Source organism: Pelodiscus sinensis, chromosome 32 (assembly GCF_049634645.1).
Source record: "Pelodiscus sinensis isolate JC-2024 chromosome 32, ASM4963464v1, whole genome shotgun sequence".
In the NCBI taxonomy this organism is placed as follows: Eukaryota; Metazoa; Chordata; order Testudines; family Trionychidae; genus Pelodiscus; species Pelodiscus sinensis.
In genome coordinates, this window is record NC_134742.1 from 1,483,275 (window position 1) to 1,510,689 (window position 27,415).

Consider the following 27,415-nt stretch of genomic DNA (forward strand, 5'->3'; position numbering starts at 1 on the left):
AGGCCCCCGGGGGCCCATTAAAAAGTTTTCCAGCTCCAGCTGTGAAGCTAATTGGGTCCAAAGGGAGCCGCTCTCACGCTTGTCCTGACTGGAGTAAAACGAGGGCCTAAAACATGAGCTCATGTCTCTCAGGCCTGGTCTGAGGCCTGCAGTGGTGAATATAAAGCAAAGCTAAGCTGTGAGCAAGAGGCAGGCTGGTACCAGGCCTGCGGGTAGCACAAAGCTGGTATTTCTTCACTCAGCGCACAGTCAACCTGTGGAACTCCTCGCCGGAGGATGTGGTGAAGGCCAGGACTTTAACAGGGTTCAGAAAACAGCGAGATAGATTCCTGGAGGTTAGGTCTATCAATGGCCTGGCCTCTGGTTGTTTGGAAAAGGGACACAGGGGAGGGATCACGTTTGGATTCCCTGTTCTGTTCCCTCCCTCTGGGGCACCTGGCTTTGACCCCTGTTGGCTGACAGGACCCTGGACTGGATGGACCTTTGGTCTGACCCGGTCTGGCCATTCTCATATTGTCATGAGAACTACTTGGGATGGGTTTGGTGAGAGATCTCGTTGGAGATCCCAAGTGGCTGATCTTACCATTGGTCCTGTCTGCCGGGGCACCCCACCACCTTGGCCTGCTGGGTCAAAAGCTCTGGTCTTCTGCAGCTAAGGCGGAGTTGGAGGTCACAGCCCCCCCACACCCGAGCGACACGGACACTGAGATCTGCCCCACCTCCCTGGGACGAACTCCCCTCCCCCCCGATCAATCCACCTCACTCTGCTGAAAGTTTATACAGAGCAAGCTCATAACTGATTCACCCCCTTTGTCGAGGAAGATGCCCCGCTGTCATCCACCCCAGCTCAGCATCCTGGCCACTGGGTTTCTCATCCAACCAAAGTGATTTTATTAAACGTCCAAGGAGGATTGATGCCAGCGATAACAGACAGATCAAAGGAAGTTACTAAGCAAAATAAAACAACATGCCGGCTAAGTCGAATACACTAAAAAAGCCGATTACAAATCATTATTTCTCTGCCTAGCTCTTATTATCAACTCCATGGGTGATGCGGGATGCTAGGAACCATGGGGGAAAATATTAGTAGGGGTTCAACATCCACGAGACACAGCTGCTAAGCGGTGTTAACCTGTTCCTCTGACCTGAAGTAGCGTAACTTAGATTGACTTCCAGCGTTCATTTAGACCAGCCCCGAGTGGCCGGTGTCTTCACGCCTTGACTAGGCACCCAGGAAGTCATCAAAGTTCAACTTTTGGAACCCTCTTCTCAAGTTGCTCCAGACACTTTTGATTATCCTTGTGGATGTTCCTGGCCGCTCTCACGGCTGATTTCATGGCCGTGTCAATCCAGGCGTGAGGCTGGGCGGTGTGTTCTCCGGCAAAGTAGACCCTCCCTTCCTTCTGAAACAGAGGCCCTGAATAATCAGTGAACTGGTAGGGGGTGAAGGAGGCGTAGGCCCCCATGGAATGCTTGTCCAGGTTCCACCGCTTGATTACGTGTTTATCACACATGTGCTTGAGTTTGTCCTTGTGGATGTGATGGATTTTTGCCAGGTCCTCCATCACCACGTCAATGCACTCCTCGTCACTCAGGGGCACGAAGAACTCCGCGTCATCGTTCCACGTGTAGGAAGCCACGATCACCCCCCACCCGCTTGAGAAGTTGTGGTTGGGGTAGTAGATGAACCGGGATGGGTGATCCGTGACCGACGGCCCGCCCCGAATCCCGTCCTTCTCCCAGAACTTTTCGGTGCAGGACAAGACCACCTTGGTGGCGGTGGAGTAGTGGATGGAGCGCAGGGCGTGGGCCTTGCTGGAGGAGAGCGGGGGCATGAATTGGATGAGGCGTGTGGCTTTAGCTGAGGAGGTGACCAGGACGTAGTCCGCCTTCACAGAGCTGGGTCTTAGTGTATCGGGGGCGCGGTAAAACACTTTGACCGTGTCACCTTTAGTGATTATCTGCTCGACGGTACAATTAAGGTGGACCACTCCGGGCATGGACCGGTGGAAGGCCAGTGGCAATTGGTCGAACCCTCCTGTGATCTCATCAAAGCTGCAAGAAACGAGAAGTGATGGGTGACCAAAGAGCATCTCGCAATAGCCTCTTGTGCGCTAAGCTAGGGGGAGAGGTAGATACGTTGGAGGGCAGGGATAGAGTCCAGACTGACCTGGACAAATTGGGCTAAACGAAATCTGAGGAGGTTTCACAACTGTTCAGGGTAAGAATTTGCACGTAGCTAGTGTCTTAGCTGGCAATTTTCTTTACTTTAACTTAGTAACTTCCTTTGAGCTGACTGCTTTCACTTACGACCACTTTCATCCTACTTTTTGACTTAATAAAAACATGTTTGTTTATTTACCGAATCCAGAGTAAATCATTCTTACTTGGGGCGGGGAGCAACCATTGTGCATATCTCTCTATCGTTGATAAAGTGGGCGGGCTTCATGAACTTTCTAGGGCATGCCAGGCAAGTTCCAATGAACTGATGCAATTTCGGCAATGTCAATCGCTTAATTTGGCTGTTGGCGCTGTCTACGTGGCAGGAAGTCGAAGGGAGAGCACTCGGCCTTTGGCTTCCCTTACTCCTCGTGAAATGAGGGCTGCAGACGTTGGAGTAAGACGTCTGCTTCCTCGAAACTATTTCAAAATAGCGGCTTGCTGTGTTGATGCGCACGTCATTATTTCAAGATAACGCCAGTGTAGACGCACCCTGGCTACGTCTACACTGGCATGATTTTCCGGAAATGCTTTAATCATTTTCGGAAAAAGCACGTCTAGATTGGCAGGATGCTTTTCCGGAAAAGCACTTTTTGCGGAAAAGCATCCGTGCTAATCTAGACGCGCTTTTCTGCAAAAAAGCCCTGATTGCCATTTTCGCGATAGGGTCTTTTTTGCCTAAAAGAAATCTCTGCTGTCTACACTGGCCCTTTTCAGGAACAGTTTTCCAGAAAAAGACTTTTGCCCGAATGGGAGCAGCATAGTTTTTCCAGAAAAACACTGACAATCTTACATGAGATCATCAATGCTTTTCTGGAAATTCAAGCGGCCAGTGTAAACAGCTGGCAAGTTATTCCGGAAAAGCGGCTGATTTTCCGGAATAACTGGCCAGTGTAGACACAGCTCCTCAGTGTACAGCTTTGACACAGGGCAAAACGGAATTATTTGGGATTTTGGTCCCTTGTGGGGTTTGGTTTCCTGGGTGTGGAGCCCTTATAGGGTACATTTACACGGCACAGTTATTTCAGAATAAGCGATTTCACAATAGTTATTCTGAACTAGCTTATTTTGAAACAACATGTCTATACTGTAGGGAAGCCTCCAAATTAATCCAAGGCCAGCTTCCCTAACATAGACGTGCTATCTTGATGTACAGCCCAAGGAGGAATAACTTAGAACAGCCCTGGGGAGGGGCTAGTTCGAAATAGCAGAAGTGGAGCATCTACACACGCCTTAGTTCGAAGTAGCTATTTCGGAAGAGGCGTTTACCTTCTACTGATTCTGTGTATGCTAGTCATGTAATTGTATGGTATTTGTATGTGTAGTTATAAACATGTACTCTGTAGGGATGCTGGAAAATTCTCTGTTTGTGGCTGAACAAAGGGGCAAGGAATGTTCAGCCAGTGGCTGTGCTAATTAGCAAGGGGACAATGAATCTCTAGGTGCCAATGCGCACCTCAGGAATGCCTAGATGTCTGATCCAGCCAGGATAATGGTTGCTGGCTTGGGACACAAGGATAGGTTGATGGGACCTTCTCTGGCCAGGAAGATGCCAGGAGAGGTATATAAGTGCCACATGGCCATCTCCATCTGGTCTTGAGTTCAGCTCCTGATCCCAGAGGCAGCCGTGCAGGGAACAACGAGCCGAGAAGAACCGTGGAGCCATCCTGACATTGGATGTGCACCAGAGACTTTTAAGCCAGCAGCTGTAACATCTCTGCTAAGAGCCTGTGTTGAGAACTGGGAGATTCGGTGCATGTCATGTATTCTCCTTGACAGCCTTACTCTCCACCTTTTCTTTCTTTTAGGAGTAAACTTTTAGATGGTAGATGCTAAAGCTCCTAGGAGGGAGAGACGGGGGGATAGCCAACAAGGGCTGGAGAGGGCCAGCCAAGACTCCCCCGGGCTAGGGGCCAGAGACAAGACCCCGGATTTGTAACTGGATCATGCCGCCGGCCCGGTAAGCAGGGCAGTTGAGACAACCCCAATGCCAATGATGAGCAACCCATACAGACTGTAACTTGCCCTGAGAGGGGCTCGATGAGGACAGTCAGGGGGCACTGAGGCACGGGGGGAGGGCTTGCTCCGTGACAGGGGGCCATGTGGGGTATTGAATGGGAGCTTATTGTTTGCTGATCCTGTGTACGCTATTTATGTGAGTGTATAATGTCTGTGTGTGTAGGTAGGAATCTGTAATCTATGTGGAAGCTGAATATTTCTTGGAATGGGTTAAGCATTGCTATGAACAGGCTGAGTAGTGAAGCCCTGTGGGCACTTAATGGCCCAAAGACACACCTAAAGCAGGAGGGCGGAGACCCAAGAGCTGCCAGCAGAGAGAGGCTGAGGACCAGGTGACCGGCTGAGACCAGAAGAGGCCAGGAAGGAGATAAAGAGGCCATGTGGTCGATGCCATTTTGTTCTCAGCTCAGCACTTCATCCCAGAGGCAGCACTGCAGGGATCGAAGAGCCTGGAAGACCTGTGAACCCATCCTGATCGTAGGATGCGCAACAAGAACTTTTAAACCAGCAGCTGTAACATCTCTGCTAGAGCCTGCATCGAGGACTGGGAGATTCGGTGCATGTAACGTACTGTACTTTAATAACCTTACTCTCAGGCTTTTCTTTCTTGTGATAATAAACCTTTAGATGTTAGATGCTAAAGGATTGGCCCAGCGTGATTTGTGGGTAAGGTCCAGAGGGTAAATTGACCAGGGATCTGTGGCTGGTTTCTTGGAACCAGACAGAACTTGTTCGGGGTAGGTGGGATTGGGTGCTAGGACCCCCCACCTATGTATGAGGTCTGGGGCCATCTGGGGCACGGATATTGCTGGGGTGCCAGAGGGGTTTTGCTCGGGAGGCTTCAGGCAGGCAGCTGAAGCGCTCTGTGAGACTGGTTTGTGGCCTGTTTGGAGAGGTCACCAGTCTGGGGGCTGTAAGGAGCCCGGGATTTGAGCAATTTGCCCTGAGCGGACGCCCTCAGTTGTGCCCAGACACGGCCCGGTCTGTCCCACAGGGTTCCAGTGGATGCTGGGGCAGGGTACTTGTGTAGCAGGGGTAGAAAAAAATGGGGTGTGTGAAAACTGTAGGTCCTGGGAGTATTTCTCATTTTATGTTTTTAAAGCGGGCACTTTATTAAAAAAAAAAAAAAAAGGTTGAGAAACACTGGGCTAAGGTGCGACAGGCCCTTCCTTGTTTGGTAACATTTGGAAGTTTAACAGGACTGGTGCAAATTCCAATCCCCGCAGCACAACACTCACTCCTATCTCCTGCCCTGTCGTTGTTTGGTAACTTTGGGAAGTTTAACAGGACTGGTGCAAATTCCAATCCCCGCAGCACAACACTCACTCCTATCTCCTGCCCTGTCGTTTTTTGGTAACATTTGGAAGTTTAACAGGACTGGTGCAAATTCCAATCCCCGCAGCACAACACTCACTCCTATCTCCTGCCCTGTCGTTGTTTGGTAACTTTGGGAAGTTTAACAGGATTGGTGCAAATTCCAATCCCTGCAGCACAACACTCACTCCTATCTCCTGCCCTGTCGTTTTTTGGTAACATTTGGAAGTTTAACAGGACTGGTGCAAATTCCAATCCCCGCAGCACAACACTCACTCCTATCTCCTGCCCTGTCGTTGTTTGGTAACTTTGGGAAGTTTAACAGGACTGGTGCAAATTCCAATCCCTGCAGCACAACACTCACTCCTATCTCCCCCCCGCACCCTTTTAAGTACCTGGCCATGTGTTCATGATGATCTAAGGGTCCTTCGGTTACTGGACTGACTGACCAGCCGGTTGTGATTCTTAGCCCCCTGCCTCCCTCTGCTTTTAGAGGAACTCGCCGCCCCGAAAGCCGAGCTGGGAGCCGCTCAAACGCCTCTTGCCTCAGGAGCCGGGGCCGCCAGCTCGAAACAGACCCCAAGTATGAAATCCAGGGGTTCAGACTTGGCAGGGGGCCTGGATCCGCGCTGGGCACGGGGGCCTCTCCCGTTAATACGGGGCGCCTCTCGGCCCCTCCCCAGCATTTGCCCCCAGAAGTGGCCCTCAGAAAATGTGCTGAGAAAGCCGCCCTGCCTGCCAGGACACTCCCCTCCTTCTTCTGCACACGCTGGCTGTGGCCCCTTAGGGCCCAAGCATCTGGGTTCCCGGGCACCTGTCTGCCCCCCAAGTGGCCGGGGGCTGAGTCACTGACTCGGCCGGCTTGTTCCCTCCTCCCCTCAGGCCAGGCCCAAGCTCCAGGGGCTGGCCCGAGGGACGGTAACAGGCCACCTGCCATCCACCCCGGACCCTGCTGCAGGAGGGGACAAGGCAGCCGCCTGCGTCAAGGCAGGGGAGGAGCTGGGGAACCAGAGTGGGAACAAGGGGGTGCTGGTTCTGTCTGCCGGGCTCCGAAACGCCCCTCAGGCTGGCTGGGAAGTCGCAGGGTGGCTACTTAGGGATGCTCCGGTTTCCTGACCTAGCGGGGCCGTGTCGACGTCGCCTGAGCGCCCTCACGTCCCGGAAACAGGGCTCAGCTCCGGAACCCGCCTCCCCTCACGGTGACTCACAGGTGTGTTTCGGGAGCTAATTCCCCTGGTTTTATTCCCGTTTCCCCAGCCGGCTGGGGGCGCGGCTGGAGCGAATGGAGACTGACGTGGGCCAGCGGCTGCCCTCTCTGGGGACAAGCGACACCAGCTGCCTCCCGTTCTCGGTGTCCGGAGCGGAGCTCAGCGCGGTCCCGGCTTGTCCCTCTCTTGCAGGCGTGCGAACGAGGAGAGGAAGCAGCCTCCCTCCAATCCCCCTGCCCGAAAGCTAGGGGCTCTGCGCCACAGACAGCGTGTCGCACGTCTAAGGGCCAGGAGGAGCCGTTCCCGGGTTGTGGGTTCGAGTCCCCTCAGAGTCACCGTAGTTGCCTCCTGTTGAGGCGTTCCCAGCACAGGCGGGGCGCCGAGTGGGGTCGGGGGCAGCCAAGGGCAGACGGGCGTCCCTCCGCCGGCCTCCAGAGAGAAAGCTCAGCTGGGGGAGGCCGGCTGCCCCCACCCCTAGAGAATTAAGCACCCAATGGGAGGGAGACAAAGACCCCAAAGCTCCGTCCGGTGGCCAGGTCCCCGCGGCTGCCTCGGTCCCCGGGAGCCCAGCTGGGCCTGGCCTGAGGGGGAGAAGGGAACAAACCGGCAGGGTGGGGGACTCAGCCCCCTTAGCAAGGCCACTTGGGGGGCAGGCGGATTGTAGGGATGCAGCTGCCTGGGTCTTGTGGGGCCCCAGCCAGGCTGTGCGGGGCAGGGGGTGGACCCGGGCAGGCAGGGCGGCTCTCTCAGCGCTGTATCGGGGGCCATTTCCAGTGAAGACTTGATCCCCCGGCACTTCCCCTTTCTTTGTGTCCGCGGGCGGGTTTGCAAAAGGGGAGATGAAGCAACAGCCCCTCGCCCGGGGCTCTGTGGTCGGGGGGCCCGGTGCCAGACTGAGCCCCGGGCGTGTTCCCCCCCTTCCTGCCCCCTCCTTGCCTGGCTGCGCGGCGGTGAAAGCCGGTAAGGGCCCGAGGGGCGGTCGCGGGAAACACCCCAGTGCCAAGCCAGTAGCCAGGCCTCCAGAAACAGGGGGGTCGACTTCCCTGGCTTGTTCCCTGCTCCCCTCAGGCTGGGGGCCCAGGTGCCCAGGGGGTTCACTTGGGGTGTCCCAAGTCCCCTTTTTGGACCAAATGTACTCGGCTAATGAATGTCAAATCTGTTAATAGTTCGGGGACAGCTGAACGTGTCTTTCGATGAACAAATGGTGCAAATATTTCCAGATAAGAGTCTTCCCTGTTACTTCAAAGAGCTTGAGACAAAGCCCTAGGAAACACCGCACTATTTCATCACGATGGTCTGGGTCAAACCAAGAGATTCCTTGTCGGTGGTCGCAAAGGATTGGACAAGCTTCTCGCACTTGTTTGTGAGTTTCCCTGTGGCTGTCTGAGGCTCTGTCTACACGGCAGAAAAACCGTGCTGAGTCCCGGGAACGCGTCCGCTTTTTCAGAACAGTTTCCGTAAAAGTGGGCGCGGTCTTTCGACATCTCTGCATTCCTCATTTTATGACAAATACGGGGTCATCCAGAAGAGGAGTTTATTCCAACATTTGGCGCAGTGTAGACGGGCCAAATATCAGAAAAGCCATTTCCGACAAAAGATTCGGAAAACGATGCGCAGATTGTGGATCGTCCTTTGCACATCTTTTCCCAACAGAACTCTGCAGCGTAGACATCGATTAAGTGACTTTCTCGCCATCCCTGCATGCTCCAAAGGGGGCTTTCTGATCCTGCTACTGATTTTGCTCTGTGCATTTTCCATAATGCAGTGTGTGCTGTTACCTAAGTGAAGGAGTTAAGCGCTTAAGTAAAAGATTTACAGTCTTGTGTTGACACAAGCCCAGGAGATCTCTCTTGTACACAGATGGTGCCTCTTCTTCATGCATGCTCACGTCTCTGTAATTCTAACTAACACAATAAGTTAATACCTGTCATTGTTTGTCCCATCACCTTTGTCATTTGGAAACATTTCCTGATCCTTTCCTTGAGTACACAGAGATGAAGAAGAGAGCTATTAACAGGCTCACTGATCCTCTTCCTCATCCTGACAGTGCATCTCTTCTGAAGAACTAGGATAGGATAACACGGCCCTCACTGTTAATAGCTGAAACAAAAAACAGGACTATGTAGCACTTTAGGGTATGTCTAGACTACAGACTTACGTCGACATAAGTTTTGTTGACAGAATCTGTCGACAAAACGTATGTCGACATAGAGCATCTAGACGACATCCAGTTCTGTCGACAAAGCAAGCCGCTTTGTCGACATAACAGTGTGGACGCAAAGGACAGTGTAGATGCACTAATGCCTTCTATCGACAGAACTCTGTCGACAAAAGGCGTTATTCCTCGTAGACTGAGGTTTACATACGTCGACAAAACGGCTGAGTTTTGTTGACGTTATGTCGACATAACTCAAAGGCAGTGTGGACGCAGGTCTAGTTTTGTCGACAAAAGTCCACTTTTGTCGACAAAACCCTGTAGTCTAGACACACCCTTAAAGACTAACAAAATGGTGTATTAGATGATGAGCTTTCATGGGCCAGACCCACTTCCTCAGATCAAATAGTGGAAGAAAATAGTCACAACCATATATAGCAAAGGATACAATTAAAAAAAGTGAACACATTATAAATCAGCTATAGAACAGAAGGCGGGTGAGGGGGAGGGATAGTATCTATGGGTAGGTCTAGGGGTGTGTCTAGACTACTGAGTTTTGTCGAAAAAAATGGCCTTTTGTCGACAAAACTATACCTGCGTCCACACTGCCTTTGAGTTATGTCGACATAACATTGACAAAACTCAGCAGTTTTGTCGACGTATGTAAACCTCATTCTACGAGGAATAAAGCCTTTTGTTGACAGAGTTCTGTCTATAGAAGGCATTATTGCATCTACACTGTCCTTTGCGTCCACACTGTTATGTCGACAAAGCGGCTTGCTTTGTCGACAGAACTGGCTGTAGTCTAGACGCTCTTTGTCGACAGAAGCTTTGTCGACAGTATCCGTCAACAAAACTTCTGTCAACAAAACCCTGTAGTCTAGACATACCCTAGATGACAGGCTTCTGTCGACAGAAGTTTTGTTGACAGATAGGGTGTGTCTAGACAACAGGGTTTTGTAGACAAAAGTCCACTTTTGTCGACAAAACTGTACCTGCATCTACACTGCTGCTCAGTATCTGTCGACAAAACTTCTGTCAACAAAAGCCTGTAGGCTAGACATATCCATACTGTCGACAAAGCTTCTGTCGACAAAGAGCGTCTAGACGACAGAGTGTAGACGCAAAGGACAGTGTAGATGCAAGAACGCCTTCTGGCGACAGAACTCTGTTGCCAAAAGGTCTTATTCCTCGTCGAATGAGGTTTACCGCCGTCAACAAAACTGCCGAGTTCTGTCAACGTTATGTCAACAGAACTCGGTGGTAGTGTAGACGCAGGTATAGTTTTGTTGACAAATACGGGGTCATCCAGAAGAGGAGTTTATTCCAACATTTGGTGCAGTGTAGACGGGCCAAATATCAGAAAAGCCATTTCCGACAAAAGATTCGGAAAACGATGCGCAGATTGTGGATCGTAATTTGCGCATCTTTTTCCAACAGAACTCTGCAGCGTAGACATCGATTAAGTGACTTTCTCGCCATCCCTGCATGCTCCAAAGGGGGCTTTCTGATCCTGCTACTGATTTTGCTCTGTGCATTTTCCATAATGGAATGCGAGCTGTTACCTAATTGAAGGAGTTAAGCGCTTAAGTAAAAGATTTACAGCCTTGTGTTGACACAAGCCCAGGAGATCTCTCTTGTACACAGATGGTGCCTGTTCTTCATGCAAGCTCACGTCTCTGTAATTCTAACTAACACAATAAGTTAATACCTGCCATTGTTTGTCCCATCACCTTTGTCATTTGGAAACATTTCCTGATCCTTTCCCTGAGTACACAGAGATGAAGAAGAGAGCTATTAACAGGCTCACTGATCCTCTTCCTCATCCTGACAGTGCATCTCTTCTGAAGAACTAGGATAGGATAACACGGCCCTCACTGTTAATAGCCGAAACAAAAAACAGGACTATGTAGCGCTTTAGGGTATGTCTAGACACCGACACTGGCCACCCCCTGTTCCCCGTGCCTGGAGCTGAGCTCAGCGTAGCTCCGGTTTGTTCCTCTCTTGCAGGAGTGTGAGGGAGGAGAGGCAGCGACAGCAGCAGCCAGGGGCTCTGTGCCCTGAGGGGGAGGCCACCAGGGTTCAACCCCCCCCCCAAACCCCTGTAGCTGACACCTGTTGAGGTGTTTATAGGACAAGCAGTGAACTGAGCGGGGCAGCAGGCCGATTGCAGGGAACCGAGATGCGTGGGGCCAGGGGGGGCCTGGGGGGCAGAGCAGCTTTCTCAGCACATTATCTGGGGCCCATTTCCACACAAGTCTTGCTTCCTCTTTATTTGCAGCTGCAAGGAAGGGCCGAGGGGCCCGGCATTAGCTGGAAATGCGCCGCGCCCAGCGCTGAGCCAGCAACCAGGCCTCCAGAAACGGGGCCTCCACTTCTCTGGCTTGTTCCCTGCTCCCCTCAGGCCGGGGGGCCCAGGTGCCCAGGAGGGGGTGTTCCTGAGGGCTGGCTCCAAGCGAGCAACACCGGCCGGCAGCCGCCTGCCCCGGGCCCGGCCTCGTGTGGGAACAGGGGTCGGGAAGCCACCCCAAATTCCAGCCCAGGTGTCCCACGGCAGCGCTGGGGGGCCCGACCCCTCCCGTGCGGCCTCCGGGGGGTGCGTCTCCAGCGTCGCTGTCACTAGAGGGGGGGAAGTGGGGCCGTGGGGCCGGGCGCAGCAGCACCCTGGCTGCCCGGCCTCCAGACGCTTGGCTTTGGGCTGTTCCCCCCGGGCCTGGGTGCTACAGAGGCCGGCCCTAGAGTGACTCTGGGGGGACTTGAACCCCTAAAACAGAATGAATGTGGCCCACCCTGCCCCGTCCTGCTGCCTGCAAGCCCAGCCGGCGGCCCCTCGCACCGTTGGGGGCCATGGGGTGCCGGCTTTTGTTTGCTATGTCCACCATTTTGATGTTTCCCTCTCCAGAGTCCCATCTGCTGCCCTGTCCCCATCGCCTGCCTGGGAAAAGGCCTTTTTTCTGCAGAGGGAAAAATCAAAATGGTGGACAGACCCCCCCCCCCCCCCCAAAAAAAAACCCATCACCCCTCCCCCAGCAGCGCGAGGGGCAGCCAGCTGGGCTTGCTGGCAGCTGTGTGGGGCAGGATGGGAAACTTTCATTCCATTTTAGGGGTTCAACCCCCCCCCCCCAGAGTCACTCTAGGGCCGGCCTCTGTAGCACCGCCCCCCGGCTGAGCACATGGAGAAAGCTCCTCTGGCCGATGCTGGCTGCCCCCCCGCAGAGAATTACGCCCCCGGCGGGAGGGAGACGAAGACCCCAAAGGTCCCTGCGGCCGCCTCGGTCCCCGGGAACCCGGCTGGGCCTGGCCAAGGGGAGGAGGGAACAAGTCGGGCGAGTGGGTGACTCAGCCCCTGGCCACTTGGGGGGCAGACGGGTCCCAGGGAACCCAGATGCTTGAGTCCTGTGGGGCCCCAGCCAGCGTGTGCCGGGGGGGCTGGTGGGCAGGGCTGCTGTCTCAGCAAGCTTTCTGGGGGCTATTTCCACCCAAGTCTCGCTTCCCCTTTCTTTGCAGCGGCGGTGAAAGCCGGGGAGGGGCCGAGGGGCTGTAGCTGGAAACACCCCCGCACCCAGCGCTGAGCAGCCAGGCCTCCAGAAATAGAGGCCTCGACTTCCCTGGCTTGTTCCTTGCTCCCCTGAGGCCGGGGGGCCAGCTGCCTGGGGGGGGGGGGTTCCCTGGGGGCTGGCCCCAAGTGAGTGACACCGGCCGGTGCTAGATTTTGAAATCATCTGCCGGGCTCCGAAACGCCCCTCAAAGCAGCTGGGCCGGCAGGGTGGCAAGTCCAGGATCACGGGCTGACGGGGAAGACCCGGGGCGGTGATTTCGGGATGCTCCGGGGTTCTGGAAGAGCGGGGCCGTGTCGACGTCGCTTGAACGCCCTCCAGTCCTGGGAACAAAGGAGTAAGTTGAGTTAAGTTTTAGTTTGTTGGATGAATAAAAACAATGTCCTTTATGGCTGAGTGTTCAATAAATCTTCGCCTTTAAAAAACAATTCCCTGGGTGCACACGCTAGTGAAGCGTGCTGCGCACGCCTATGCGTCTTCCCCACGAGTTTGTGCACAACCGGTGGGAAGTTGAGTGTGGCTGGGGTTTGGCCAGAGCCTGGCTCCCATCTGGGTGTGGGAAGGGCTGGGGGTGAAGTGGGTCGGAGGGGGGCAGGGCACAATTCGGGGGCTGGAGCATATGATCAATGAGGCGAGGCCGAGGGATTTGGGTTTGTGGAGTCTGCAGAAGAGAAGAGTGAGGGGGGATTCGAGAGCAGCCTGCAACTTCCTGCAGGGGGATCCAAAGAGGATGGAGAGAGGACTGGCCCTTAGCCCCGCCCCTTCCACACAGGACCCCGCCCCTTCCATGCAAGACCCCGCCCCTCCTCCCCATGGCCCTGCCCCTTCTGGGAACACAGAGGCGACCCTCCTCGACCTTGTCCAGAAATTTTGTCCCTGCATTTTCGCTACTCAGGCGCATGACTGGCTGGCCCTGTCCAGTTCTTAGCAAGGCCCTGGCAGGGAGCCCAAGGATGACTCAGCACAGGATGGTGGGTGGAGTTGGCCCTGCCAGGGCCGATATAAGCAGCAGCCACAAAGGAACCGGCTCTGACACACTGTGAGCCATGGAGCCACTGGTGCTGCTGGGCTTCGCCGCGCTCTGCGCCGGGCTGGCACAGGCTGAAGTGGTCGGCGATTTCAGTCCATGCAAGCAGTTTTTCTACGGAGAAAAGGTGCCCCAAGGGTTTGGCACGGCAGACATGGCCAAAATCTGCCAGAAATATAAAAACAAATATCATTTCGCCACCCTATATGACAAGAGCAGCCGGATCCCGGTCTGGTCGGCGTACACGCTGGATCCAAGGAAGTGCGAAAAGCCAAAATCAAACACATGGATGGTGGAGCCCCAGGTCAGTCTGTCTCCTGCCTGAATCTCTCCGGTCTCACCTTGACCCCGTGGCTCTGGAGGCGGGGGGGGGGGGGGGAGGGGTGTGTGTGTCTTGGGGAACCCTTTGATCTTCTAGCTGTGGGGCCCTGGGGCTTCCTGCTGCAGAGGTGGGGGGCGTCTGAGGACCCCAGGACTTACCCAGCAGCAACCAACGTGTCTCTGCTCTGGTAGGGGGCTAGGCCCACAGACAAGCAGGCAGTGGCCCCCTGGAGCAGCGGGGTGGGGGGTTAGCTCCCCTGCCCTGCGTGGGACAGCAGCCTGGCTCAGCGCAACCCTCACCGGCTCCCTGCATGCTCAGGCCGGCGTCCTTGTGTCGGGCACATTTGAGTCCCGTTACAAAGCTTTGCTGGGCAGCCCTGGAGTCCGAGGGGTTTTAAACACAGTCTGGGGTTCGGCCATGGCCCCAGGCAGGGAGGGAAGAGCCGGACCGGGTGACCGATCACCGGAGCCTTTTCCTTCCTGTGAATGGTTCAACCCGCAGCTCTTCTGGGAAGCGCGGGGGCCCGTTGATATCATCAAACTTGACTTAGCTCGACTGTAGCCAGTGATTTTCCCACACTGTGGGAAGCGAGGGCCGTAAACACAGAATGAGGGATCCACGGGCGCTCTCTTGCCACACGAAAGGCTGTGAGCCTGCGTTTTCTTTCCCCCTCTTGAGAGCTGTCTCCTGGAAGGCAGGTCTCCTGCAGTGGGGTGGTGGCCAATTGGGCCACAAAGCGGAGGGAGGTCATCGCTTGTATTGGACCCAATTTCTGTTGGTGCAAACAAATTTTCGAGCTTCCACAGGGCTCTTCGTCAGGTCATCTTCAGGTCTCATCTCTTTCGCGGACAGATCTGAGTCCAGTAAACGATATTTCTTCACCCACCTTGTCTCTGCACTATTCGGTGCCAGAGCTCAGTAGGTTTCTTAAGCAGGTCGTGAAGACATTATACACCCCGGGGAGATATTTTAACACATGCCAAAATGAGGCTCAGGAATGGAGGTAAGATGTGAATCAGGTGGGTTTTCTGATATGTTTGGGGGGGTAGGAACTCGGTTCTCCTTCCCCCACGAGTTCATAAAGGGGAGTGAAGAGTAAATGAGTAACACAAGGGTACACACCTGCATGGGAATGTGTTGGCCAGGAAAAACCAACTGTACATTGAATGTAAAGGACGCTTCCCTTCTCTCTTCCCAGCTGTCTGATTTGAAAGACCAGAAGTCTAATTTGCCCTTGGTAAACATGATGACAGAAGCACAAATAAAAGAAAAGACTGGAGACCAAAACGTCAAAGAAAAACTGAAGCAACGCCAGGCCATCAATGAGGATTACGAGAAAACAGGCTACGACCGGGGACACCTGAACCCAAGGGACTTCCAGGGCGGTGATGACTGTTTGGCCACCTTCACCCTCACCAACGCCGCCCCCCAGCAATCCCGCTTCAACCGGGTCCACTGGCGCAAACTGGAATGCAATCTCAAGAAACAGTTAACAGAGAAGTGCCATAACGAAAACGGGAAGGCCTTCCTCGTGACCGGCGTGGTGCCTGACAAGCAGAAGAAAATCCCCAATAAGGATAATAACAGAGTTCCAAGGGTGGTGGTGCCCAGCCACTTCTGGACGGCCGTTTGCTGTAATCACGCCGACAATAACAAGAAATTCGCCTTCGCCTTCCTGTGGGAGAACGAGGCAAACAGCATCCCGAAGGGCATGACGGTGAAGGATCTGAACACAGAGTTAAAGAGGCTGTATGGGGGCAATCAGGCCATCACGATTTTTAACGATTGCAATGAAGACAGCCAGAGGGGAAAGGACATTTCAGCGGCGATCAGCGAGAAATTGGGCAGCAACCTTCCCGACACGGACCAGGACCCCTGTCAGACGCCAGGGCCATCAGTACGAAAGCGCCCCAGAACCAAGTGACGGAAGCACCCTGCTTAGGAGAAGCCGCGCTCGCTTGTGACCAGGGGGAAGAAAGTAGCACTAGAGAAATCCCGAGAAGCTTTTTAATTGATGGCACCTGGGGCTGATGTATCCGCCTGAGCTTGTCCGTGTCCGATGTCCCTCTTCTCACACCTGCTGCGCTTCAAATCTTGTCTTCAATTCGCCCCCTATCCTGCCCTCTCTGGGCCCTGTATCGCTGCACTGAGGGTGGGGGGGGACACAATTTGCCTGCTTTCATGCTGCGTTAAGGGCTGCCGGGCTGGCAGTCATATAGTCTTGGGTTGGGATGAGTCAAAATTTGTCGTAAGCCTTTTCCTGCTTCCGTGATGTAAAAGTCCACTTGGCTGACAAAGAGCTGGCAAATAAAAAGGCCGGATGGCAAAGAGCACCCGCTGCTGTGTTGGCTTGGATGGGCTGGGTGCGGGAGGGCAGAGTTAAGGGGAGGGTCAAGGACGATAGTGATTATGCTGCGTGTCACACTGGCTTGCACAAGCAGCTGCCCCGAGAGACCCCTAAGCACCACAAAAGCAGATGCGGATCCAAGGTGCCAGGCCAGGTTGGTTGTGAATAAGCGCCGTCACAGCTGCCCAGATCAGGGGTCCACAGGTAGGCAGAGAAGGTGATGGACAGTAACAAGAATCCACCAATACCCCCTAGGCCAGGCCAAGACAACTCCCGGGGGGGAGGGTGTGCACTTTTATGCACAAGCACAGGTAGAACCTCCCTTGTCCGGCAACCTCGGGATCTGACCGGTTCCGAACAAGCGAATTTTCCGGACCGCGGAGGTTAATATTGTCTAGCACAGTGTTTCCGGACCGCGGAGGTTAATATTGTCTAGCACAGTGTTTCCGGACCGCGGAGGTTAATATTGTCTAGCACAGTGTTTCTGTAACTTTTCAAGACCGAGGAACACCAAGGATTTTTGTTGAGAAAAAAAAAAGGAAGCGTGCCCCTTTTCAGGACGGCCATTTGAACTCTCTTCTCTCCGCGTGTATTTTCTGCACCAAAATTAGGGCACATCACCTACAGCCCCGACTTCTGGTTCCTATGCCCCTGGCTCTCATGGTCAAGTAAAAGTAACCCCCTCTAAGAACTTTTCCCACCATCCTCCTACCCATAGGGGATGCGTTTGGTCCCCACCGAACCCGCTTTCCTCTGGTGCTGGTCCCTCCCCTGCCGGTGTCTGCCCTTCTGCTTCACCCCCAGAATCCCCTGGCACCTGCACCTTCCCTTAGCCCTGCACCTCCTGGTGCCTCCCCTTCCCTCACTGCCCCTGCCCCCTTTGCCCTTTTTTTCCCTGATGCCCACCCCCTCACCACCCTCTGCCCCTGTTCCCCTCATGCCCCTCTGTGCCCTTACACGTGACTGGCTCCATCCCCGCCTTCCTCATGCCCACCCCTTCTTTCAAGCCTACTCCCAGCACCTCCTCCTCCAGCCCCCAATGCCCTTCCCCTCTCCTCTCCCAGCATCACTCTGTCCCCCCTCCCACTGACACCGCCCCTCCTGCTCTTTCCCTCATTGTCTGCACTTGCCCCCCTGGCATTTGTCTCTTCCCCACCCTGTCCCTTGGTGCCTTCCCCTTTCTTCTCCTGCCCTGCCCCTCCCCTCTGCACAAGCCCCTTCCTCCCCCACCTTTTGCCTTCCAGTTTGCGGGGCTGGAGTCTGTGGTCGGGCCCTAGAAGTCTCGGCAGCTGCTTCTGGGGCAGGACCGCTTGCCAGGCCTGGAGCTGGGCCTCCCACGGTGCGAATATTAGTGCCGGATTCCAATCCCTGCAACAGCTTTGGTTCCCATTAGGAGGGGTGCAGCGAAGGGGCGGAGGGAGGGAGAAAGCACCGAGGGAGCCGCTTACATGCTGGATGGAGGCGGGGAGTTGCTGCTGCACCGTCTTAGCACCGGGCATCTTTAAATCTGGCACTTTCCCGGAAGAAAGGGAACATACGGTCACCGTATCTCCGCAGCACACCTCAGACTGCCTCCCGGCACACCGCTGTACCCAGGAACGTGGCTTAAGAGACGCTGGTCTAGCCGCATGACCGACACTTCCCCTGCTCGCCGGGTTCTGAGCAGCTATCGAGGGGCACGTTGGAGCTAAATCACAACACAGACCCCTGGGAGCCAGGCCGGGGGGCTGTCCACAAACTCGATGGGACCGTGGGAACCTGGGCCGCACCCATGAAAAGGAGACCCCCAGCTTGCGAAAATCCTGCCGGACCACGGAGGTTTCTGGAGAGAGTTCTGGATTAGAGAGGTTCCACCGCTACAAACGAATTCACGTGTCCGGGAGCCACCCTCTGCCGTTCCCTAGATCCCCCCCATCCTCTTACACATGGGGGTTCAGTCACTATCGGTCAGGTTGTCAGTTTGGACCCTGTCCTGAACCAGGGTCGGTGTGTGTCTGTTATCGGTAGGGTGTGTGTTGGTGCCGAGATGTTTCTTCACAAGGCATCCTGCTACCACCCCTCTGGAAAGTTCATTGGCTGTGTCTGGCACCGTTTAACGTTTTGTGCCAAATTCTCTCCACAAAGCCTGCCTCTTGCTCACCACTTCCCTTTGCGTGAGATGAGCAAAGTCTTGACATTTGTTTCCAGGCTGGAGAGACCAGGGCTCATGTTTCAGGCCCTCATCTTACACCCATGACACCATCACCATACCCTGGGACATCCAGACGCTGGGTCTCCCCACCTGACTAGTTTCCACAATCTTGGCCCAGTTTCAGGTACTTTCAGGGGATCTTACCTGGACAATAATGATCAGCGAAATATGAGTTTCCATAGGACACCTCAGCAGGCTTGCTCTGTACCAAACACATCCCACAGGACTAGGGTACCTACAAGACCAGGGGCTTATACAAGCAGTGAGCGTGGGGTACAGTGTTCCCTGTAAGATGAGCACTTGTGCGGGTGCCCGGGAGAGATTCAAAGGCCACCCAGCTGATTAGAAGAGCACCCGCAGTGACCACAGTCAGTCAGGTGTGTGTCTCCCGGTGGTGCACATCCACCCATGCCTTAGCGCACCTAACAAAATTTAATCCACACAGGGATGGAAACTCGTAGAGGGAACGCTGACAGGGGGCAGAGCAGCACAGAGATCTGGGAAAACAGGAAGGGGGGGCAGGCTCCTCTTCCCAGGGACAGTCCGTGGGAATGGGATTGGGGAGCTGGGGAGGGAAACGAGTGGGGCACCGGTCATGTGACTGTCCCCAAATGACTCCTCCCCCCACCATCGCTGGCCTGGAAGAGGGTCACCTCTGGGAGGGTGGGGATTCAGGGTAACGGCCCCTCCCCTTAAGGCCCTGCCTCTTCCCGCCTCACCATCTCCGCTCTGCCCTATCAGCCATATCGCTCCCCTTCCTGCTACTGAGGGCGTGGGGGCAGTTCCCTCTTCCCCCACGGCAGCCTGAGCCTTGTGCATGGAATAGGTAGCTGTCTCCCTGGGAGACACCAGGCCTGTCTCTCTGTAAGACACCAGTCCCGACTGTGTGGGAGACACCAGGCCCATCTTCCTGGGAGACACCAGTCCTGTCTTTCTGGGAAACCTCAGTCCCGTTTCTCTGGGAGACACCAGTCCCGACTCTCTGGGAGACACCAGTCCCGACTCTCTGGGAGACACCAGTCCCGACTCTCTGGGAGACACCAGTCCCGTCTCTCTGGGAGACACCAGTCCCGACTCTCTGGGAGACACCGGTCCCATCTCTCTGGGAGACACCAGGCCCGACTCTCTGGGAGACACCAGGCCCGACTCTCTGGGAGACACCAGGCCCGTCTCTCTGGGAGACACCAGTCCCGACTCTCTGGGAGACACCAGGCCCGACTCTCTGGGAGACACCAGGCCCGTCTCTCTGGGAGACACCAGGCCTGGGAGACACCAGTCCCGACTCTCTGGGAGACACCAGGCCTGGGAGACACCGGTCCCGACTCTCTGGGAGACACCAGTCCCGACTCTCTGGGAGACACCGGTCCCGACTCTCTGGGAGACACCAGTCCCGACTCTCTGGGAGACACCGGTCCCGACTCTCTGGGAGACACCAGGCCCCGCTCTCTGGCTTCGCAGACAAAGGGAATGAGTGGCGAGCACCGACCCATCCCCTTTTCCCACATGCAGAAATTGTGACCCCCACGCAGGCAGGGCCATTCCTAGCAGCACTGGGGGGCTTTGTGGGAGGGGGGGCTGGCCCGCTACAGGAGTGGTTGCACTTAGGAATATGGGGGCAGGACATGCTCTTTCTCCATCTCTGTCACCCTCGTTCTCTGAGGCCAAAGGGACGTGTCGGAAGAGGACTTTCCCCCGAAATTTGGTGCCGTGCGGACGCGCCACCTTCCGGAAAAGCCTCTTTCGAAACGAAATCCAAAAACGACAGGCGGTCGGCGTACCGCGAATTGCGTTTCTTTCTCCGATTTGACTTTGTCGCGCCGACCTGCCCTACGAGTCCGTTTCTAGTCCTACGTACCTAAGAAGAAATTGATCGACTCCTTGTCAGTGTCCGGGAGGTGCCAAAAGTCCCGATCCCCTCCCAGGCCTCGTTATTTCCCATTGTACCGGTGACACGTGAACGTGAGGGCCCCGGCCGGGGAGTGTCTGGGGCCCCTGTCGTGTTGGGAAGTTTCCTTTCCCGTGTGGTTTCCGCCAGACCTGGTAGCACCTGGCCTGGCCCCTCCCAACCTGCCGCTGCCCCACTGACAGGTGCGTGGCTTCTGTTCTAGCCTCGGGAACATTACACGCAGTTGGGGGGTGTGAACCGGAACCAGAGTCTCCCAGCGGCCGTGTAGACACACCCACAGGCATAAGCACACATAGTACCGGCCCCGTCCTCCTCCCACAAGGCCCCGCCCTTGCTCCGCCTCCTCCCATCCCGGCTCCACCCTCCTCCCGTAAGGCCCCGCCCGGACACGCCCCACGAGACCCAAGAAGACGGGCTCCCGAGAACCTGTCAGCCGCCCACGTGGCCCGGCCGGGGCTGAGTCACCCACGCGACCGGCTTATTCCTTTCTAGCCACTGAGGCTGGAGAGGAAACCACAGTGACCGCAAAACTCTGGGCTGGCTGGATTTACTCCAGGGACCTCCCGCCGGACGGGGGCCTGTCGCCAGAATGTGTATTTTAGTGTGGGTTATAAAACCGTCAGTGGGGTGCACAGAGTAGGATTCTGTGAACGAGGGAGGAACCGAATCCAGGACAGTCCCTTGTTTCTCACCGGCGGAGAGGCAAGCGGAATTGGGTGGTGCAAATGGAGCGCCCCAAGATCGGTCGTGCTCACACCAGAAAGAAGGCGGCTGAGACGTCCCCCCACCCAGGCCAAGTGCAGGCAGTGGACCTCGTCCAAATCGACTGGCCGCTGCCAAGGGGATATGACCCCGAAGGGGAGTCCGTCGGTTCGACACATTGGGGTGACGTCCACGTCGGACTTCCGCCCCAAACCAAATTCCCCCACATGGCTTTGGGTGTGGCCAGCTCCCGCGGGGGAGTGGTGTGTTTGTGAGTGGGTGTGCTACAACTGGGTTAAGAATCAGGCTGCTAAATTGGGTTAAGAATTAGACTGTTAATTATTTCCTTTCAGCGTTGCTTTCAACCGGCGTGGAATGCTTTTTAAATGACTGACTGCTAAAAGAAATACAGAGTGCTCCTGGATGGCTGAAAATAAAACTTGTGAAGGTCCACTGGAACTGCCGGGGCTCACTGCTGTTCTGTGGCTGGATTTAAAAATAAAGAAGCATTGATCTATGCTGTCTGGTACGGCGAGAACATCCGGACAACGGCGCCCTCTTGTGACACTTGGAGTTGGAGCTTGGGGGAAGAGGGAACCCCCCCCCCCCGCCAAGAGATGGGACTGGTGTCTCCCAGAGAGACAGGACTGGTGTCTCCCAGAGAGTCGGGCCTGGTGTCTCCCAGAGAGATGGGACTGGTGTCTCCCAGAGAGACAGGACTGGTGTCTCCCAGAGAGACGGGACTGGTGTCTCCCAGAGAGTCGGGCCTGGTGTCTCCCAGAGAGATGGGACTGGTGTCTCCCAGAGAGATCAGCCTGGTGTCTCCCAGAGAGTCAGGACCGGTGTCTCCCAGAGAGTCGGGCCTGGTGTCTCCCAGAGAGATGGGACTGGTATCTCCCGAGAGTCGGGACCGGTGTCTCCCAGAGAGATGGGACTGGTGTCTCCCAGAGAGATGGGACTGGTGTTTTCCAGAGAGATTGGTCTGGTGTTTCATAGAGAGTCGGGCCTGGTGTCTCCCAGGGAGTTGAGACTAGTGTCTCCCAGAGAGACAGGCCCGGTGTCTCCCAGAGAGACGGGACTGGTGTCTCCCAGGGAGTCGGGACTTGGGTTTCCCAGAGAGATGGTACAGGTGTCTCCCACAGAGTCGGGGCTGGTGTCTCCCAGAGAGACGGGACTGGGGTTTCCCAGAGAGATGGTACAGGTGTCTCCCAGAGAGACAGGCCCGGTGTCTCCCAGAGAGTCGGGACTGGTGTCTCCCAGAGAGACAGGCCTGGTGTCTCCCAGAGAGACGGGACTGGTGGCTCCCAGAGAGACGGGCCTGGTGTCTCCCAGAGAGACGGGACTGGGGTTTCCCAGAGAGATGGTACAGGTGTCTCCCACAGAGTCGGGGCTGGAGTCTCCCAGGGAGACAGCTCCCTATTCCATTCACAAGGCTCAGGCTACCGTGGGGGGAGAGAGAACTGCCCCTCCTCCCTCCAGTAGTAGGAAGGGGAGCAATATGGCTGAGAGCTGACAGGGGAGAGCACCCCCTGCCCTCCCACGGGTGACTGTCTTCCAGGCCAGAGGTCATGGGGGGAGGAGTCATTTGGGGACAGTCACATGACCGGTGCCCCCCTCGTTTCTCTTCCCAGCCCCCTAATCCCATTCCCATGGACTGTCTTTGGGAAACTGCCCCTCTTCCTGCTTTGCCAGATCTCTGTGCCGCTCTGCACCCTGTCAACGTTCCTTCTATGCATTTTCATCCATGTGCAGATTAAATTTTGTTCTGTGCACCAAGGCGTGGGTGGATGTGCACCATCGGGAGACACCTTCACAAGTGCCCAGGTTGCAAGGAACACTGTACCCCACGCTCACTGCTTGTACAAGACCCTTGTCGTGTAGGTACGCTGGTCCTGTGGGATGTGTTTGGTACAGAGCCAGCCTGCTGAGTTGTCCTATGGAAACTCATATTTCGCTGATCATTATTGTCCAGATAAGGAAGAACCCCTGAAAGTATCTGAACTTCGGCCAGGATTTCAGACACTGGGCGGGAGGAGAGACCCGGCATCTGGTTGACCCAGGGCATAGTGATGGTATTGTGGGGATAAGATGAGGGCCTGAAACATTACCCCGGTCTCTCCAGCCTGGAAACAAATGTCAAGTCTTTGCTCATCTCACGCAAAGGGAAGTTGTGAGCAAGAGGCAGGCCAGGGCAATGAACTTTTCAGAGGGGTGATAGCAGGATGCCTTGTGAAGAAACGACTCGGCACCAACTCGCACCCCACAGATAACAGGCACACACCCACCCGGGTTCAGGACGGGATCTAAACTAGCAGCCTGACCGATAGTGACCGAATCCCCATGTGCAAGGGGATGGGGGAGATCTAGGGAACGGCAGAGGGTGCCACCCGGATACGTGAATTCATTTGTAGAGGTGGGACCTCTCTAATCCAGAACTCTTTCCAGAAACCTCCGTGGTCCGGCAGGATTTTCACAAGCCGGGGGTCCACTTTTCATGGGTGCAGCCCCATTTCCTACAGTCCCAACAAGTTTGTTTACAGTCCCCGGTCCTGGCTCCCAGGGTTCTGTGCTGCGATTTCGCTGTAACGTGCCCCACAATATCTGCTCAGAGCCCAGGGTGCAGTCGAAGTGTCAGTCATGCGGCTAGACAATACTGACCTCCGTGGTCCAGAAAATTCTCTCGTTCGGAACCGGTGAGATCCTGAGAGCCGGACGAGGGAGGTTCCACCTGTGGCTGTGTATAAAAGTGCACACCCTCTCCCCCCCTCCTCCCCGCGGGAGTTGTCTTTGCCTGACCTAGGGGGTGGTGGTGAATACTTGCTACTTTCTGAGTGGGGTCCGTCACCTTCTTAGCCTCGCTGTGGACACCTGATATGGGCAGCTGTGATGGTGCTTCATTCACAACCAACCCGACCTGTCCCTTTGGATCCGGACCTGATTTTGTGGTCCTCGGAGGCTCTCTCAGGGCGTCTGCTTGTGCAAGCCAATGCGACACACAGCATAAGCATTATCGTCCTTAACCTTACCCTTAACTCTGCCCTCCCGTACGCAGCCTGCCCAAGCCAACACAGCAGCGGGTGCTCGTTGCCATCCGACCTTTTTATTTTCAAGCTCTTTGTCAGCTGAGCGGACTTTTCCTGTCGCGGGAGCTGGAGACGCATCCGGAAAAGTTTTAAGACAAAAACTGATGTGGACTCCACCCAACCCAAGACAATACCAATCAGCGCGATGCACGTCACCAGCCTCGCCTTCGATTCAAAGGCTTCTCGGGATTTCTCTCTCGGCTACTTTCTTCCCCCCTCCACACAAGCGATTGCAGCTTCTCCTAAGCATCGTGTTTCCCTGACTTGGCTCTGGGGTGCTTTGTTGGCCGGGGCTTGGTCTGCTGACAAGCATCCTGGACCCAGTTGGGAAGGTCGCCGCACAATTGTTTGGTGATCGCCGATAAAACTTCCCGTGCCTTACGGCCGCCTTCGTTACAATCATCTCTAAAAATCTGGAGGCCCCGTTTCCCATACAGCCCCGCCAGCTTTTGGTTCAGCTGTGTCACCGTCATGGGCTCCAGGATGCTGTCCGGCCTGTTCTTCCCCAGGAAGGCGAAGGCGAATTTCTGGTTATTGTTGGCGTGCTCACAGCAAACGGCCGTCCAGATGTGGCCGGGCACCACCACCCTCCCCGGCTCCCGCACGATCCCCCGGCTCTTGTCGTAATTCCGCTTGGGGATTTTCTCCTGGTCGTTGGGCACCGTGCCGGTCACGAGGAAGGCGTTCGCTTTGGGTGCGGGGCAGTGCTGATTTAACTGATCTTTGAGATGGCGTTCCAGTTCAAACCAGCGGATGCGGTTGAAGCAGGGATCCATGGGGGCGGCGTTGGTGAGAGTGAAGGTGGCCGTGCGGCCGTCGTCGCACTGGAAGGCTTTGGGGTTCAGGTGTCCCCGGTCGTAGCCTGTTTTCTCGTAATCCTCATTGATGGCCTGGGTTTGCTTCAGTTTTTCTTTGATTTGCTGCTTTTCTGCAGGTGTTATTTTGTCTTTCAGCTGGCCTTCCGTCTGCATGTTGGCCACATTAAAACCAGACAGCTGGGAAGAGAGAAGGGCAGAGGCCTTTACGTTTGACATACATCACAACGTCCACAATACACCCAGAGCAGCACCCCGACCTCCGTCTGTCTCCTGACTCTGGGCGCCTTCATTGACCGTCTCTGAACCCCCCTCTTGTCCGGCTAGACCTGTTTGACAGGGCCCCGCATAGAAGTTACGGGGATGGATCTGGTGTGTCGGCGGGCCCAGATCACAACATTGGGGCATGTGCACAAACAGGGCTAAGGTTACATTCAAGCAAAGCGTTCCGTATCGGAGAGGTGACCTATGAATGTAATTTCCCTCGGGGGAAATGGTTTCTGGGGCCTCTGTGGGGCAGAGTTAAGGTTATTTTGGGGACCTGAGCTATGAAATTCCAGAGCTGCGTGTGTGGGGGTTTCTGGTGCAGTAAGTCCACCCTGAACTCTGACTCCCTTGTCTTTAGAATAGCTGGTTTTTTAAGGACAGCAGAGTGGCCACACTGGGTCAGACCAAAGGTCCATCCGGCTTAGTGTCCTGTCTGCCCACAGTGGCCTAGGCCAGTTGTCACAGAGGGAGGGAACACAACAGGGAATCCTCACATGATCTCTCCCCTATCACCCATTTCCAGACACACAGAGGCGAGGGATACCCTCCCAATCCTTCCTGGCTAATGGACATTGAAGGACCAAACCTCCATGGATTTATCTAGCTCTTTTTTGAACCCTGTTCAAGTCCTGGTCTTCACCACATCCTGTGGCGAGGAGTTCCACAGGTTGCCTGTGCGCTGCGTGACGAAAAACTCCCTTTGGTTTGTTTTTAAACCCACTGCCTAATGTTTTTCCTGGCCAACGCATTCTCATGAGGGTTTGTAGCCTTGTGTTACTCATCTCATCTCCACTTCTTTATGAACGTGTGGAGCAGTACTCACCGAAATGAGTGTCTTAAGGTTATGGCTCATTCGAAAGTCCTGATCAAAGAGGTGTGGAGACATCGGAGTTATAAGAGTCCCCTTTGTGATGTTGTTAATCTCTGTTCCAAACCACAGCCCGGCCCTAATAGAAACTGGCCCACGGGTCGGTGCTAAAAACAGGAATGTGTGCTCTGCTAAATGTGCTTTGAAGCAGTAAACTGAGGCTGTGTTTCTATTGCACGGCTGTGATCAGTACGACACAGCCGTGCAATAGAAAGTGCATTAAAATCGAGCCACCCTGTTGTTCGTCTGCCTGATCTCTGTCTGGCTTTCCGTTGTTTCTGCCGGCTGTAGCATTCACTGTCGACGAAGTCTCTGTCGAAAAAGGGCATCTAGATGACACCCAGTTCAGTCGACAAAGCAAGCTGTTCACGGAACGCGGCAGTAGTATAGGCGCAGGTCTAGTTTTGTCAACAAAAGCCAACTTTTGCCAACAACACCCTGTTGTCTAGACACACCGTTTGTGAAAGTGGTGGTGAAGGGTTGCGTAGATAACCCTGTGACAATACACTTGGGGTACGTCTAGACGACAGGCTTTTGTCAACAGAAGTTTTGTCGACAGATACTGTCAACAAAGCTTCTCTCGACAAAGAGCGTCTAGACGACATCCAGTTCTGTCGACAAAGCAAGCCACTTTGTTGACATGACAGTGTAGATGCAAAGGACAGTGTAGCTGCAATAACGCCTTCTGGTGACAGAACTCTGTCGACAAAAGGCGTTATTCCTCATAGAATGAGGTTTACCGCCGTCGACAAAACTGCCACGTTCTGTCAACTTAGAGTGTGTCTAGACTACAGGGTTTTGTTGACAAAAGAGGACTTTTGTTGACAAAACTAGACCTGTGTCCACACTGCCGCTGAGTTCTGTCGACATAACGTCGACAGAACTCGGCAGGTTTGTCGACGGCGGTAAACCTCATTTTACAAGGAATAACGCCTTTTGTCGACAGAACTCTAAGAGTTATTGCATCTACACTGTCCTTTGCATCTACACTGTCATGTCGACAAAGCGTCTTGCCTTGTCGACAGAACTGGCTGTTGTCTAGACGCTCTTTGTCGACAGAAGCTTTGTCGAGAGAATCTGTCGACACAACTTCTGCCGACAAAAGCCTGTCGTCTAGACGTACCCTTACTGCGGACGGAACTTGGCGGTAGCGTAGACGCAGGTTTAGCTTTGTTGACAAACATCCACTTTTGTCGACAAAACCCTGTCGTCTAGACACGTCCTAGGATTGGTCAGGAGCATTTCAGGAAAATAACTGGTTATGGTAGAGCTCAGGAGGAGGCAAGTTTCATTATATCCAAAGCTGGCCCAGACCCTGGCTCCTGCTGGCTCCCGGCCCCCGCGCTCCCCAGCAGAGCTGCGGGGTTGAACCGTTCACAGGAAGGGAAAAGCCTCCAGTGATCGGTTGCCCGGT

The 27,415-nt window shown here is 54.9% G+C and overlaps 2 protein-coding genes across 2 annotated transcripts in view; one reads left to right on the forward strand and one right to left on the reverse strand.

Annotated features, from left to right (window-relative positions):
• Positions 1-884: 884 nt before the first annotated feature.
• The window catches only part of LOC102461812 (L-amino-acid oxidase-like), a 51,929-nt gene continuing 25,398 nt past the window's right edge, over positions 885-27,415 (reverse strand). Inside the window, exon 7 of the mRNA XM_075913640.1 lies at positions 885-2,055. Within this exon, the coding sequence (XP_075769755.1) occupies positions 1,242-2,055 (814 nt within the window). The 3' untranslated portion in view covers positions 885-1,241. The remainder of the gene's footprint in view (positions 2,056-27,415) is intronic.
• Positions 13,483-16,155, forward strand: LOC106732010 (endonuclease domain-containing 1 protein-like). The gene is made up of 2 exons (XM_075913728.1): positions 13,483-13,804; positions 15,021-16,155. Exons 1-2 carry the CDS (start codon positions 13,520-13,522, stop codon positions 15,744-15,746), a joined length of 1,011 nt encoding a protein of 336 aa, XP_075769843.1. The 5' UTR covers positions 13,483-13,519; the 3' UTR covers positions 15,747-16,155.